The 15268-nt window shown below is 49.8% G+C and overlaps 4 protein-coding genes across 6 annotated transcripts in view; all 4 read right to left on the reverse strand.

Moving 5' to 3' along the window:
* Positions 1-2104: 2104 nt before the first annotated feature.
* On the reverse strand, positions 2105-3938 carry LOC108030793 (putative phosphatidate phosphatase). Its single transcript, XM_017103870.2, has one exon. The coding sequence runs from the start codon at positions 3075-3077 to the stop codon at positions 2172-2174; it is 906 nt and encodes a 301-aa protein (XP_016959359.1). The 5' UTR covers positions 3078-3938; the 3' UTR covers positions 2105-2171.
* Positions 3939-4611: 673 nt separating this feature from the next.
* The window catches only part of LOC108030789 (putative phosphatidate phosphatase), a 58564-nt gene continuing 47907 nt past the window's right edge, over positions 4612-15268 (reverse strand). Inside the window, exons 1-2 of one of the 3 annotated variants that reach the window (XM_017103865.3) lie at positions 7165-7296; positions 4612-6050 (exon numbers count right to left, since the gene is read on the reverse strand). In XM_017103865.3, coding sequence (XP_016959354.1) covers positions 4682-5701 — 1020 coding nt within the window. In that variant the 5' untranslated portion in view covers positions 5702-6050; positions 7165-7296 and the 3' untranslated portion in view covers positions 4612-4681. Of the gene's footprint in view, positions 6051-7063; positions 7297-15268 lie in introns of those variants that run through there. The other 2 variants (XM_017103864.3, XM_017103863.2) reach the window with 2 other exon arrangements.
* Positions 7954-9733, reverse strand: LOC108030792 (putative phosphatidate phosphatase). Its single transcript, XM_017103869.3, has one exon. The coding sequence runs from the start codon at positions 8929-8931 to the stop codon at positions 8014-8016; it is 918 nt and encodes a 305-aa protein (XP_016959358.1). The 5' UTR covers positions 8932-9733; the 3' UTR covers positions 7954-8013.
* LOC108030790 (putative phosphatidate phosphatase) lies at positions 9870-11098 on the reverse strand. Its single transcript, XM_017103867.3, has one exon. The coding sequence runs from the start codon at positions 11021-11023 to the stop codon at positions 10007-10009; it is 1017 nt and encodes a 338-aa protein (XP_016959356.1). The 5' UTR covers positions 11024-11098; the 3' UTR covers positions 9870-10006.

Here is a 15268-nt window from a genome sequence, read left to right on the forward strand (position 1 = left end):
TGTCCAACAAACAACGACAACGACAACTACAACGACGGAGTCGCCTGGCTGGACCCGGACTGCCAAGGGATGCCATCCGAAGGTGGCACACATGGCACACAAGCTTCATTAACTCAAACTATGCTGCATTTTGCGATTATCAAATTGTCTTTACACACATGAAGCCAACGATTGAAGCAGAGCTGAGCGGAGTGATGGGGTCTTCTGGTCTGGTCCTGGGCTCGGGAGGAAAACACTGATGACTGCTGATGGCAAATAGCAAGTGGAGGAGCTGGGCAGCACCAGGACTCGGACCAGGGCGAGGCTCAGAGCGGCAACCGCAGAAATATGAAGCGCATGTTGCAGGAACGACAACGGCAGCAGCAGGATGAGTGGAAAATCCCCGAAATGCTTTGGGATATTTTGTTGAGCAAACAACGATGCAAAAATTCAGCAGAACATCGTTCTCGTTCTCGTTCTGAAACGAGGGAACCTGCCCCGAACGATGGACATCTGACGGCGAGGCAGATAATGCGGAGTGACAAACTGCTGGACTGGAGGGGACCCGGACACCGACTGGCCGCATTATCACACCTGACGGTGATTAGAGACTCGACAACAGCGGAGCTCTTAAATTTCATGTGCTGCAGCGACTGATAGAAAGTCCGAGCTGATCAAGGGCTTTGATTGATGGCAAAGGTCGGGGAGGGATTTAACCGAGACAGGTCTGGGTCTGGCTCCTCCCGATAGCCCGACCATTTGCAATTAGCCTGTCGCACGGAGATCTCACCCACCTGCCCAATGAACTCCCAAGGAGCTAAGTTCCAAGTTCCCAGCCGGCATCGCCTTTCCACCGCTGTCGGGTAAACAAAACAAAAGTTTAGCCATCGCCGGATATGGGTCATTGTTTCGGATTGCAGCTAACTCGCCTGTTATGCAAATATTTTCCATTTAATTAACGCATGAAAACTAGCTGGCGACGGGGCGGCAGGGAAGGGGAAGGGCTACTGCGGGAGGAACCGTCGCTGTAGATTAAAATAAATGGCATAGAAATTTATCATTCGAATCTGGAGGCACACAACAACAAAGGCAGCAGGAAGGCGGCAAAAACAACTTGACACAGTTGCAAAAGTTGGCAAGAAAGTGGAGCTGTGGGTCAGTTTTCCTGTGTATGCGAGCCATAATTAATCATAATAAAAACTGGGAGAGGGGAGGGAACACGGGTCGGAATTAGTCGGAGAGACGAAGAAAAAATAACCACAATTTCCCAGCATTTTCTTTGCCATTAAAGTAATGAGCCAATTAAGCTGCGGCCCAAGCGCCCTTGCCCCACCTGATGAGCGGTTCGCAGTGGGCCAGGTCGCAAGTCCGACCTCGGATTGGGCTGGCTCTGGCTCCAGGTGTTGCGCATCATCATCAGGAGATTGCTCTAGGTCCTTGTCCCAATTTACGCGCTGGCTGCCGAAATTTATGTACACCCCCCTTCAGTTCGGGCCAGACTTGTTGACTGGGGGCAGTCGTTCGAAGATTCGCTGCTAATGAATCTTGAGAAGCCGCTAATTTTCAGCGCGTTGTCAACACAACAACAATGTCAATCGCATTACATCTAGCTAGCTTATTATGTATTTCCTGCTGTTATTTCTAGCTACGTCAGACGGGGAGATGTATGATTTTGCTAAAAGCCGTCTGCGCTTTTTCTTACGAAATCTATTTTCGTACACCGAAAAATAATACGATAAAAAATCCCCGGGAAGAACATAAACATCTCCCCTCCAGATTCGAAGTCTCTGACAGTAAGTGCAAGTCACTCCATCCAAATATTGACGCAGCATTAACAGCCAGCCATTAAATGAAATTCATACTTACCGGTATAACGAGTAAACATTAGATTTAGAGAAGGTTGAACAGAAGAATGTAAATTGCATTGGATGGGGAAAGCCGCGGCTTGTTGTGCGAAAAGTGTGTTTGTCGATTAGCTTAGCTAATCACTGTTTTTCTGTTAGTTAACTCAGGCGATCGTCCGCTTGATCTCGATGTTTCCAGTTTCCGCCGACTAGGCACGAGATGCGCATTAATCGGTCTCTGAAAGCCTACCCTCCCCCAACCGCAAGAAAAACCGGCGAGATTCCCTCGACTCTAGCTTTATTGTCAACCTTAAACTAAAAGCACTGCAGTGCCACAGAGCAGCCCGACTAATTAGAGCTCTGGCACGAAACCAGACACAAGTCATGCGGCATCTGCTGGACACCCTTGGCTGCGGCTCCCTCGGCCACCGCAGCCTCCTGCTTCACACTCGCCTGCGCATCCTGGCACCTCCTGCGCCCCTCCTCCAGCGCCGCAGCCCGGATGACCGCAAAGGCGGTGCCGGCTCCCAGCAGCGAGCCGGCCGCAACATCCGACCAGTGGTGCTTGTAGTCCATGACCCGGCTGAGAGCCACGAACCACGCCAGGCTCACGCAGGCCAGCTGCAGCACGGGGCCCAGCAGGGATCCTGGCAGGGGCCAGCGGCGGTGTCGCAGGAGCAGCGCCACGAAGACCAGGCCGTAGAAGGCCATGGCGGAGTGGCCGCTGGGGAAGGACACTCTGACGTCCCGGATCATGTCCTCGGTGGCTCCGGAGAGATCAGGCCGGCAGTCGTAGTCCGTCTGGTATTTCAGCACTCCGCGGTACGCCTCATCGGAACAGCTGCTCCCGTCCGGGAAGTGGGGACTGCACACCGCGAAGAAGTGGGGCCTCAGTCGTCCGATTGTGTGCTTGCCAATGCTCTTGAGTAGGTCGTTGAAGACGTAGCCGTAGAGAAACCAGCGCGTGGTGTTGAACACCTGCCAGTAGGACGTGTCCGCCCGGTAACAGAGGCAGCTCTCCAGGACGACCAGGCCAGTCAGCGGGAGGTACAGGCCCAGCCAGTGCAGCAGGGTGGGGCTCACGGTGTTCTCATGGTACGGGTACATCAAGGACTCGTCGTCGCAGAAGAAGCCGCGCTTCGTGGGCGGGCCCCAGAAGCGGCCGAAGTTCTCCACCAGGACTAGGAGGAGGCCCAGCAGGACAGCGTCCACCAGCAGGCGAAGGGGCGGCCGGAAGCTTAGACTGAAACTCATCTCGGGTTCTCGATTCCGGATTGCGTGCGATCGATCCAGCGGCCCACTAGTCACTGATCTGCGGCTCGGGTCGAAGTCGGACAACAGCCCCCAGCAATCCGGGCTCTGGCCCACTCGAGGCGGATTATTAATAAACAATTCTTATTGTTGTCACTGATTGTATTATTAGACTGCAGTCGAAAGGGGCTCGGGCTGACGTACCCAGTCGTGTCCGCTGGGAGGAAGCCCCGGGTCGAAAAACAAAGTGCCCATCGCACCCGTCGAGCTGCTCTGCGGGCTTATCGCCCTGTTGCCACGCACGTGCTGGCGCTGCTATCGATGCGATTTCCCCGTCTGGCCCTGAAATGGTCAGCGGCAAAACACGCGAGTCGCTGTTTACCACGGACTCCAGATCTCATGCTTACGTAGCTCGAAGCTCGAGAATGCCCCTGGGGAGCTTTCCGAAAAGCTCGGCCATGCTCTCCGGCGCTCTCTCCAGTTTTGTTAATTGGGGGTCAGGGGTCCCCCGAATCAGATTAACATCGCTTGATTCACGAGCTAGGTAAACCAATTGAATGAATTTTACGGGAAGCGGCGCTTTCTCACGATCATCGCGGACCGCTTTCGGGAGAAGCCGACCTCTTGGAGCCCCCAATGCTGCGCACCTCTGACGCAGCACAAATGATCAAAAAATCGAGGATGAATCAGCCAGCAGACATTCCACCGCCACCAGTAGCAGGCAGCCAGGTATGACAACACTGCGCGAAAGTCGAAGTCAATTGAACGCTTCTGATCTAGAAAGGCTTCCGCTTGTTAAAATAGGATCATCGCATGTTTTTAGCTTTCATTTTTCAACTCGAGGAGTTATTCATCGGGTGGTATATTGATAACTTAGAATATTGAAAATAGAAAACCCCTTCATACGCTTGTTTGTGTGTTGGTCATTTCGAAATAAATATTGTTCATCGACAGTTAATAAAAATAGAACGTTCATGAATAATGCAAGTTCTGGGAAGCTTGAACTAAACATGTTTTATAACAAATAAGTATTAAGAAAAGAAAACAAAGTGTGCTGATACCATTTTTAACTTAAACATGTGGAAGGCTAACAAAACATTTACATTATTAACCATGTATTCAGTAATTTTACTGTGGGACTTTATCTTGAAAATACCCTAAGACCCACTTCGCCGCAGTAAAACAAATTGTCAAAAGGGTTGTTCCTAATTGTTGGAAAAAGAGCCGCGGACTCACTGCTGGTTAATGTTAAAATGTGACATTGAAATGTGAAATTTTAGCCAACAAAAAATAATAAGTACAGATAAGCGAGTACGCAAACAATGGATTGGGTTAAAACAACACAGTGGGAGTAAGCGTTAAACTCGTATTCGTTATAAATATTTATTGTACTGGTACCAATTAAATTCACAAATAATACGGTGACTTAAACGTATGATGGGATTGCGGATACAGACTCAAATGAACTATACAAATGGGTTATTCCTAACTGAAATGCTCTAAAACGAGGATTGGACACTACAGATTCAACTCGAGCTGCTTGTTCATCTACACTTTATTGCTACCTTTGGAATGTTTCGAATTTACATGAGTGCGAGGGTGCCACCCTAGACCTTCGAACAGTACTGATCCCCGTTGAAGCTGCTACTCGCGGAGTAGGGCGGCGGCGTGGTGGGGCACACATCCTCCTGCAGCGTGGCCGCCGTGTTCTCTCTCCGCAGACCCCTGCTCAGGATGCTGTCCACGCCCCCGTCGAACATCCTGGCTATGAAGCAGGCGGTGATTAGGGCGCCGGCCACGCCCAGCACCGATCCCGTGAGGACGTCGGACCAGTGGTGCCAGTGGTCCATCACGCGGCTGAGGGCCGTGTACCAGGCCACCATCACCAGAGCGAACTGCACGAAGTGGCGGCTCAACTTGGATCCCCGCCAGGTGATCTTCCGCTGCAAGTAGAGCGCCACGTAGACCATGGCGTAGAAGACCAAGCTGGAGTGTCCACTGGGGAAGCTGAGCCTGGCCTGGCGCACATCCTCCACGGTGAAGCCCTCGCCGGCGCACTCGTAGTTTTCCACATAGCGGTGGAGATTGACCGGGTCAGAGCACATACTGCCATCCGACAGCTGCGGCTGGCAAACGGCCAGGAAGTGCGGCCTCAGGCGACCGATGGTGTACTTGCCCACCTCGGTGGCGTCGAAGGTGAGCAGCAGCCCGAAGCAGAAGTAGGTGGACTGGCGGCCCAGCTCCACGTACCAGGTGGACACCCGCCAGCCCAGCAGCTCCACGGTGGCCGAGATGTCTCCGGCTCTCAGGTGGCTCACGTACTCCACCCCCACGAAGACCACGGCCGGCAGCAGGCCCACGATCAGGCCGAGCATGACGGGCGTTACGGTGTTGTCCTGGAACGGATAGCTGATGCTCTCGTCGTCGCAGAAGAAGCCCCGCCGCACGGGATCCACCGCGAACTCGTACACGCAGATGGGGATGACGAGTATCACCACCACCAGGAGCTCCACGAGCAGACGCCGCGTCTGTCGGCGGTCGGAGGCCGCTCCTCCAGCGGAGGCGGAGGCGGATTCGGAGGCCGGCATGGAGAGGGCAACGGGCTGGTCTTCGGTCGCGTCGCGCATTTCGCTGGCTTTAATTAGTTAATATTCCAAATGGCCTTTATGCTCGCTGGTAATTAGCTTTTCGTTTCGATTCGTTTGGTTTCTACCCGTCGCGCTCGCCCGTGGCGTCGGGTTCGTTGTCAGTGGCTGACTGAGTCGGCGTCGTTTGGGTAACGATCTTTTAATTTAACGCTCATTCGACAGGCGGGCCTCTCCAGGCATTGTTTTTAGCTCCCCAACGCTCTCCCCGCTCAAGTTATTTTTAACTCTCCGCGCCACAGCAATTTGTTTATGGCCTAGTTTATGCTCTGTTTTTATCCGTCTGCGAGGATCTAGTTAGTTATTCAGATTAGACAATGACCAGATGCCACTGAAATAAAAATAGGATCGGTTAAAGCTGCGAACTTGAAAGATGAAGATAAAAAGATACGAAAAAAAGGTACACTATGCCAAGCCTAATACCCATTAAAATGTAAGGAGTCCCCATACTAAGCATGAATTGTCGCAGTGTAGCTGGTCAAACAAGCTCAAGATCACTTTGATAAGATAAATTAGAGTGTGCATGATAGCTGCGAAAGCTTCTTTAGTGCCATATCATTGCAATTCAGCGCTTTTGTGATTACTCAGTTTCCCTGCCGGCGTCTTCTAGAGATCTAAAAGCGTTTGATAAGCTATAAAGGAGCGGTAGTCGACGATAAGACCGGGTCAACAAGCTGGCTGAGGAGTGACTCACAGGTTGCTCATTAAATGGCGCACTATTGTTCTAGGGCAGCCAGCCGTCGGACAGGCGCGACTTCCAGGCAAGATTTGCATTATAGGGGCCGCAGAACTGCAGCTCTGCTTGGGTGCAGATCCACAGGCGAGCTCTCGCTAATCTCTCGCCAAGAATGGCCCCCATTGTGGCCCTCCCCTTTCAGAGTCTGTGATCTGCATGACATCCCTGAAGTGGGAGTTCTGCCGCACAGAGTTTAACTGTCAATTAGATTATAAAATGGAAAAAGTCACAGTGGGCACCAACTCAGCACCAGAGCCGCTGTCTTAGCTTCGGACACACTCACTCGCTTTGATATTCGTATTCACAGACGCATTCATAGTGGGTCGTCAAATGGCGCGACCTTTAATTGAATGAATAAGCGACATTTGATTGAATTAAGCCGGCCTGCCTCTGCGAGTATGTATCTCTGGCGCTCCCTCAGCTCCACATCCCCTGCGCAGCATATTCATCCAGCTGTATGCTGGACTTTGTGGGCCCTTCTCATTCAAAAGAGTGCTTCCTGGCGCTTATTCGGCGCTATTTATTTTACCATGGTATATAAAGTTCACAGGGCTCTTGACTTTAAGCTCGCGAGGTGCATCAGGTTTCACAGGACCAATTTAACTCACACTCAATGGGTCCTTAACGATGGCCCTATGATTTATGTCATCACGTTCTGTTTTTATTTCGACTATCGCGAACCGAGCCGTGTAGTTAATTAATTGTTCACCTTTATGGCAATTTATTTGTTAGGCGCCGCTGGGCTCCGACTTTTGGATCCCGCTTTAACCCGATCCGTAAACTGTCAAGCGCCGCTCCGAGTTCGCGACCAAATGAACCAAACAACTTTGTAAACAAATCTATAGAGCTGTTCTTGTGCCGGCGATTATTAGCCGGAGAGAGGGTCCGAAACTCGAAAGTTCAACAGAGAGGGAACGCAGTGGACAGTGGTCAGCTCCCACAGCATGAAGTGCCGATCGCAAACCACTTGTTGAGTGGATCGTAAGCGGTGGATGGTTCGGAACGCTGCTAAGCCGAAATGGCGTTCTGCTTTCGGCTGTTGGCTGTAGATACGCTGGAAAGCTTTCGCCCATTCGGGTAGTAGGATCTTTAAAACTGTTGAAATATATACATATGCTTAACTAAGAAAAATACTAGAAATGAACGCTTAGTTTTGACTTCGGACCTTTTTATATATAGCGCCGAGTTATATGTATTATTCGGATTCAGTACCTATTCTCGTATGGGCATTTTTATGGACAAACAATGCCATTTATAAACACTCATCAGTAAGCGTCGATTTTATTTCTTGATCACTAACCCTAAAGAAGTTGATCTCTGCCGAGTTTAGTTACTAGGAAATGGCGTCTGTTGTAGTTGTTATCGGTATAAGTTCTTACTTGTGTATTATGGACACATTGGATCGAAATCGGATACGGACCAAACCAATGAGCTGGAGTATGGGGAGTACAGTCGCGTTCTCTGAACCTTTCCCCGCAGTACACTACACGGAAACAAGTTCTGTTCATAAATTAAAAGCCTTTATTACCTTAGCTAAGTCTAGTAAACCCATCCTATATTAATAGCCGAAAGTGGCTCTGTTGTAGTACCCCGCATAGCCGTAGATCTGCTCGTTTCTTGGCCACTGACGGCGCTTCACCCGCACCTCCTCGAACATGTGGGCCACAAACACGGTGGCGAAGAGGGCCAAAAGGCTACCAAGAGCAGCGCCCGCCGCCACATCCGTCAAGTGGTTCTGGTAGGTGGAGATGCGCTCCCAGGAAAACACCAAGGCCACCGAGCCACACGCCAGTTGCAGGCTGGCTCGAACCAATCGCAGCCAGGGGGCGAAGAGCCTGGCCTGCGCGTAGAAGATCAGGAAACCCATGGCGTAGCAGGTTGTGGCCACAAATCCGCTGGGGAAGGAGAGGCGCACCAGAGCGAGCAGGTCCTGAGAGGCGGCGAACTCCGTGCAGGTAAAGTCTTCGAGGAAGTGGGTGGAGTTCTCCGCGGACAGGCCGGAGCAGCCCTCCACACCCTCCTCACCCCACGTGGGCTGGCAGACGTCGAAGAAGTAGGGCCTCAGCCGCCCCGTCGAGTGTTTGGTCAACCGGATAGCCAGCAGGGTCAGACCCAGGCCAAAGAGGTACACGCCGACGGCCTTGTAGCACTCGCTGATGAAGCTGGGTATGCGGGCGCCCACGAAGACGAAGCGCTGCTTCAGCTCCGTGGAAGTGGGCACCACGGCGGCCCGGAGCATCTCCACCACGAGCACAAAGGCCGCCGGCAAGGCCACCACTGCGATCGTCAGGTGGACCTTGGTCAGCCAGGGCTGGCGGTAGGGATATTTGAGGCTGGCATCGCTGCAGTGGAATCCCCGCTGGGCCGTGGCCAGCTGCTGGGGCAGCACCACCAGGGCGACTCCATAGATCCCCAGAAGAATCAGGAAATCGATGACGAGCCGAGAGAGCAAGCGCGTGTTCGGATTGCCGCACATTTTCACACTGAAGAATGGGTGGACCGAGGCTGTCGGATTCTTTCGACCTGGTTCGAGTTCATTTGCATTTCCATCAGTCCAGCCGTGTTGGAGGTTACTGCTATACAAACTTGTTTCACAAACCTTTGTTTTGCTTTTCCCTCTGATCAGGCCGTGGGTCTCACTTGCTTACCGATTGCTCAAATATGCTAAGGTTCTACTAACTTATTCTACAATCAAACGAACACTTGCGACATATTAAATCGAATTTCCCATTTTCAAGATAAAAAAAAATCAATATCAGTAAATTTCTTGTTTTTGGTTTTCACATTGAATTTATTTCAAAAGTGTTCTCAATGTTAAAGTTATTTAACTGATTAATATTTACATGGCATAAACAAATTTAAATTAAATTCGTTTCATAAACGATCGGATTTATTTCAATTCTCTATTTTATTTGTATGCAAGTCATCTGTGTCTTGATAGTGTAATTTTTTTTCAAATTAACGTATTTTAAATTCCTTTCTTAGCAAAAATTACACATTTTCGTTTAGTGTAACTTCTAAATATGGAAGCTATCTCCCTTTTCGACTTAGTCTGGCAGGTGTTTTTGCACGCCAGAAACTTGTGTCTTTTTGGACAAAAGCAGTGCTAACTGTAAATATCTGCAACCTATAAGAGAATGAAATCCTATTATCTCCTAGAATAATTCTATTGTAACACCATTGGAATGTGCCGAATCCATTCTAACCAAAGCCCTTCTGTTATTGTTCTCTTTGCAGGTAAGCCCGGACTTTGGATTCCAGAAATGTTTTTGCTAGCTGCCAGGTTTTTGGTCACGACTTTCGAAAGTATCAGTAGTTTTGCCTCATTCGCCAATCGATAAAACACTTTCTACTCCACCGATCCACTCAGCAAATCTTCGATGCGCCACTCTACCGAATGAAACGAGCTTCGTATTCGTATCGTACTTGAATATTTATTTCGCTAGAATACAGACAACCAAACAGGAATTCCGTGCAAGTCTTGGTTCGTGAATGTGAGTGTTTGTTGGGTTCTCTACGCTACATTTTGCTAATGGAATCCGGCAGTTGGCTCAGGGCACGTAGCCGTAGTTGTGATAGGTCTGGGCGTACTGCGCCTGCGCCTGAGCCGGATGGGCCGCCAAGTAGGGCAGCGTTCCGAAGGTGTAGGCCGGCAGGGCGGGCGGCTGTGCTGCTCCAGCGGTGGATCCTCCCGCTTGGGACTTCGTCGAGCTCTTGGGCGACACCTGCGGCTTGCGCAACGTGTTGGCCGAGTAGCCGGCCTTGGGCCACCGCCGGCCGACGAATAAGTCGGCCACATAGGCAGTGGTGAGCCAGGCGAACACCACGCCCAACGCCGTCCCCGCCAGGACGTCGCTCCAGTGGTGGTAGTAGTCGGTGATCCGCGTCAGCGAGACGTACCAGCCGAACATCACGAAGAGGAACTGCAGCAGGTGCTTCAGCAGCTTGGACACCCTCGTGCTCAGCGCCGCCTGGAGGTAGATGGCCAGGTAGAGCATCGCGTACATCGCCATGCTGGCGTGGCCGCTGGGGAAGGACTGGTTGAGCTGTTTGAACTGAAAGTCGGACATGTTGGCGTTGCTGCACGTGAAGCTGTCGATGTAGCGACCCAGGTTCTGGGCGTCCTGGCAACCACTTCCGTCCGGCAGCATGGGCTGGCACACTGTGAAGAAGTGCGGTCGCAGGCGTCCGATGCACAGCTTCGAGAGCATCGTGGTGAACGTGACCATGGCCAGGCCGTACAGGTAGAAGATGGCCTGCCGGTACAGGTGGCCCAGCCGTTGGGCAATCCGGCAGCCGTCCGCCCGACTCTTGCCGCCCGTCTCCGGCAGCTGCTTGAACAGCTCCACCACTGCGATCACTGCCGTGGGCACGCCCAGCGCAATGGCGATGATCAGTTCGTGGCCAATGGTGCCTTCGCGGTGCGGATAGCTGAGGGACTCGTCCCCGCAGAAGAAGCCCCGCCGGAAGGGACGCACCAGCTTGTGGAGCAGCACGCTGGCCACGCTGAGGGCCGCCCAGATCAGCAGGTCGCAGAGCCCGCGGGCCAGCTTCGAGTACTTGGACATGTCTGAGATTCACGTACCGCCTCGCGAGCAACAGATCGACTCGACCGGCTGACAATCCGCGCTTAACTAAGCCAGCGAAGCTGCTGAGTCGCCCAACCTGGCCGTGATTCGGGGCCTCTCTCTCGCAGCGCTTTGCGGTCCGTCAGCCACACGGTGGTGCGTGAGCCCCTCGCACAGCTGTTGTTATTGTTGGTGTTGCCGGGGCAACTGCGAAGCTCCCCGTCCGGCTCATCCGGCTCATCCGCCGACATGCCGTAAACATTTGTTTGCTGTTTGCTTTTTATTAATTACCCGCGAGTCAGGTTTCCACTGCGCCGGCAGAACGATAAAACATTCGGCTAATTGGCAGACAAAGGCCAATCAAATCCTAGGTGGCTTGCGAAAATTCTCGCGGGGCAGTGCCAGTGCCAGAAATGCAAACTGCCGAAGCTCTCGAATTTCATATGCCACATGCAAGCGACTCATATTTCGCCTATAATCGGCGCAAGTATAAACAGCTCCCCAAGTGCAACACCCACCTCGCACTCCATTGCTTGCGGATTGAGAAACGGGTTTCACTTACTGCTCGTGAGCCAGGAGAAAACAGATAAGTCTCCGCCAGAAGAGAGGCGGAAGATGCAAACTGGTTTCTGCGGAGAGAGTCTTCGGTTCTCGCCCTTCGCTGCAGATCGTGCAATTTTCGGTGCGTGTGCATAATTTCCTAGTGGGCAGCAAGTGGAACCGACAAGAAAGGCTGAAAAACCCACTGGACCCACCACTGGATGGGCACCACTCAAGTGTGGTTATTTCGGCCTGCCGCTGGTTAATTGCTCGGATGAGTATGAGTCGCCATCGATTGGAGCTGGGCGCTGGGAATTTTCACTTTTAGGCATTTCTCGGCCAGTGATTCACTCCGTGGATTCGACCGCACAACAGAAGCATGGGCAGGGGCTCTGTGGCGGATTGCAGGTGATTCCACACCTGTTCTATGACGTCGTCCACTCGGATGTGCATTCTTCGGGTTGCGGCTGACGCCTCTTTGTTGTGACGTTCGCCCAGAGCTTTAAGCTCCTCTGCCCGATCGACGGTGAGGGTGAGGGAAACCGGCTTGCTTTGAGGTTCTTTCCGCTGTTTATTTTTATGGGATTGCTAATTGAAACGGCCAGCGGACAGGGCTTAGAGCGGGCCTAGAGCGGGCGACGCGGCTCGTTAGCTTGTAAAATTAGCATCGAGCTCAAATCACAATTCGCTGTTTATTAAAAATTGATCTTTTTATTTGTCTGGTAATTTAGTCGTTATGATAATGTATTTTGAACGCACACACTTAGGCTTAACGACTTTAAGGGCGTAGTTTTTAACAATTGATTTCAGTTTTTTCCAAGTTAAATATTAATATTTTTAAAAGTTTTATAAATTAAAATAACAGCAAACAAAGTTAAAATAAAAATAACAGCTTAATTTTATTTCTTTTTGTTTTTAGAAGAAAACTTCTTAGCTTTTCCTGTTAAGAAGTAAGAGTAAAATAAATAAGCCAACTCCCTGTTTTTTAAAATTAAAAGTTTGTCCCGATCGTTTGGCAGCTATATGATATAGTCGTCCGATTTGAATAAAATTGAATTCAAAATTCAGAACTATTTAAAAAATGTTATTTTCAAGCTTAGAAGGTTATATGTTAAAAAACACTGAAAATATAATTTTATTAAAAATTTTTCCCCGATAGTTTTTATGGGAGCTAGAAGATATAGTTGTCCGATCCGCCTGGTTCCGACTTATATGCTACCTGCAATAGAAGGAAGACTTTTGGGAAAGTTTCAGCCCAAAGCTTTATAACTGAGAGACTAGTTTGCGTAGAAACGGACGGACAGACGGACATGGCTAGATCGACTCGCCTTGTGACGCTGATAAAGAATATATATACTTTATGGGGTCGGAAACGTATTCTTCACTGCGTTGCAAAATTCTGACTGAAATTATTATACCCTCTGCTAATTCATATCAGCTTTTTATTACTTAGAACATTTAGAAGGTTGTTATCGAAAACTATAATAAACATTTTTACATTAAAATTAATATAACTTAAAACAATGCTATGGTCGTTCTTCCGATACCTGTCAACATACTCGTACATTCATTAACTTTTCATAATAAACCAATACTCTAAACAAGTGGACGTGCCAACGAAAATTTATATTGAATTTTATGGTATTAAAATAGCTCATATGATTAATACAGCAAAAGTGAAAACAAGAAATATAAAATATTTTAGTTCAGTTAATAAATGTACATATGTGTCCTGGCATTCAGTAGCAAATAACAAATTTAAATCACCCCGAAGCTATGACCTGCAGCCGCCAACAAATTATTGCAGTTGTATAATATTGGGTAATCTCAGAGTGGCTTAAAGAGGTTTCTGGCTCTCAATCACTTGGGTGCATAGCACGTGCATGGAATTAAAATCAATTCCCGTCGATCTCGGTTAAATTGCTCAATGCACGAAACATTCAGCGTTGGGATAGGTTCGCAGACCTTGAGGAGATTTGTGGCAAGCTATTACTGCTCCCTCAAACGAATCGATGCATAAACGTCAGTTCTGGTTGTTCACCCCTCACTTATCGCTGACTTATGGAAACGCCACCAGTCTAATGCCCCGTACTTCCGTCCAGATCATAAACTTCCTCGTAGCGTCCACCTGATTGGGTCTGCATACCAAACGCTTTGCGCATCAGCTCCCCGTGGAGGCAATGCGGAGGGTCTGCGAACTCGCAATAGCCCCCGGCGTCGGCGTAATGTCAACAGCGTCCTATTGTCGCAGCGCAAACAGATTTCCCCATGCTAATCGCGGAATGTCAGTGCCAAGTGCTTCCCTCGGGAGGGGCAGAGCGCTGGAATCTTTATCGGATCGGATCGAAGCGAATAGGATCGGGTTGGACCGCCAGAACTTCCTCACTCGCAAACTACGTCGCAGCGTTGCCGCCCATTGGCGTTAGACTCGCTATCAGCTGCGCATCGCGATTTCACGCTGACACCTCGCCGAACAAATTCTTACACTTTGCTTATCAGCGGCCAGGAAAACTGCAACCAGCACAGAAGTAAAACCACTTCTTTGGAAATATTTGGCTCAGCAGTTTCACTTTGCACTGGACAGGAAGTGCTTCTGTGGTTCGCAAAACGCGAAACCAATTCGTACAAGTGCCGACTCAGATTTTCTTGTTTACCTCAGTCTGGGCGGGACCTGGGGACTAGGGGCTTGAGACTATTTACTTGTACCCAGAAAATCGCGTGGGTTTCGCAAACGACGAATACCCGCTGGACCTGCGTATTTAACGAATTATGTCAATAATAAATTGTGATTAATGTCGCCTCAATCGAAGGTGCCACTAAAGAAGATCCCGCTGCCATATAAAACCAGAAACCTTACGATCGCCCGTCCGCTTCTCAAGGAAGTCATGATGATTACAATGATGATCGTGAATACTCGTTTTTGGCGCGTGCTGCGGTCGTTCATTGATACGACTTGCGAACCAACGATTGACAAAGGGGCGGATCTGCGGTGTGGTTTCTGTGGAGATCAGCTCACAGTGAGTCCCGGCTAGCGGTCACCGTTCTGCGTTATGTAATCAGATCATTCCGTTGGTTATACCTTACATTGGCAGCACTTTGACCATCGCTGCACAGTTTCGATTACTCTGACCTACAAACATGATTTTCATTGCATTGAACATCTACACGAAGACATGGTTCCTTTTTTTAAGAATTTGGATGGATCTCTCTCCCTCTCTCGATCTCTCTGATTATGAGAAACTTATATCATTTATCTTTAAATACTAATTTGAGTTAAAAAATATTATTTCATTAGTTTATACTTTATTTCACAAGCGTTTCAATATGTTTCCATTTTAGAGTTCCAAGTTTTTCAGCACCCCGAGCTGACGCCCCTGTGAGTCCATAACCAGGGTCTTTCGGTCATGTTCATATCCGTAGCCGGACTGCCATTGTCCGACCAACTCTTGGAGTTATTTCCTTTTAGAGCGACTCCGAAATTAGCATAAATTAACAGCAAATAGTTGCAGGCACAGCAATTCCGATGTAAATTGAGCAGTTGAAAATTGCCATAAAGAAGCAGTTTATGCACTGCGGCTCGAGGTCCAGCCTCAGCCCCAGTCCCAGCTCCAGCTCCAGCATTCGGAGTCTGACCAGTGTTTGCCTTCGTCTCCATTACTACAGAACCCAATCCGCCGAGGTCCGCTCATTCACTGGGGTCCGACC

The sequence above is a fragment of the Drosophila biarmipes genome, chromosome 3L (assembly GCF_025231255.1).
Source record: "Drosophila biarmipes strain raj3 chromosome 3L, RU_DBia_V1.1, whole genome shotgun sequence".
Taxonomy (NCBI): Eukaryota; Metazoa; Arthropoda; class Insecta; order Diptera; family Drosophilidae; genus Drosophila; species Drosophila biarmipes.

What these genes read in the sequence shown, in the direction of transcription:
- LOC108030793 (XM_017103870.2), bottom strand. Translation starts at nt 3,077, where the DNA reads ATGAGTTTCAGTCTAAGCTTCCGGCCGCCCCTTCGCCTGCTGGTGGAC.
- LOC108030790 (XM_017103867.3), bottom strand. Translation starts at nt 11,023, where the DNA reads ATGTCCAAGTACTCGAAGCTGGCCCGCGGGCTCTGCGACCTGCTGATC.
- LOC108030792 (XM_017103869.3), bottom strand. Translation starts at nt 8,931, where the DNA reads ATGTGCGGCAATCCGAACACGCGCTTGCTCTCTCGGCTCGTCATCGAT.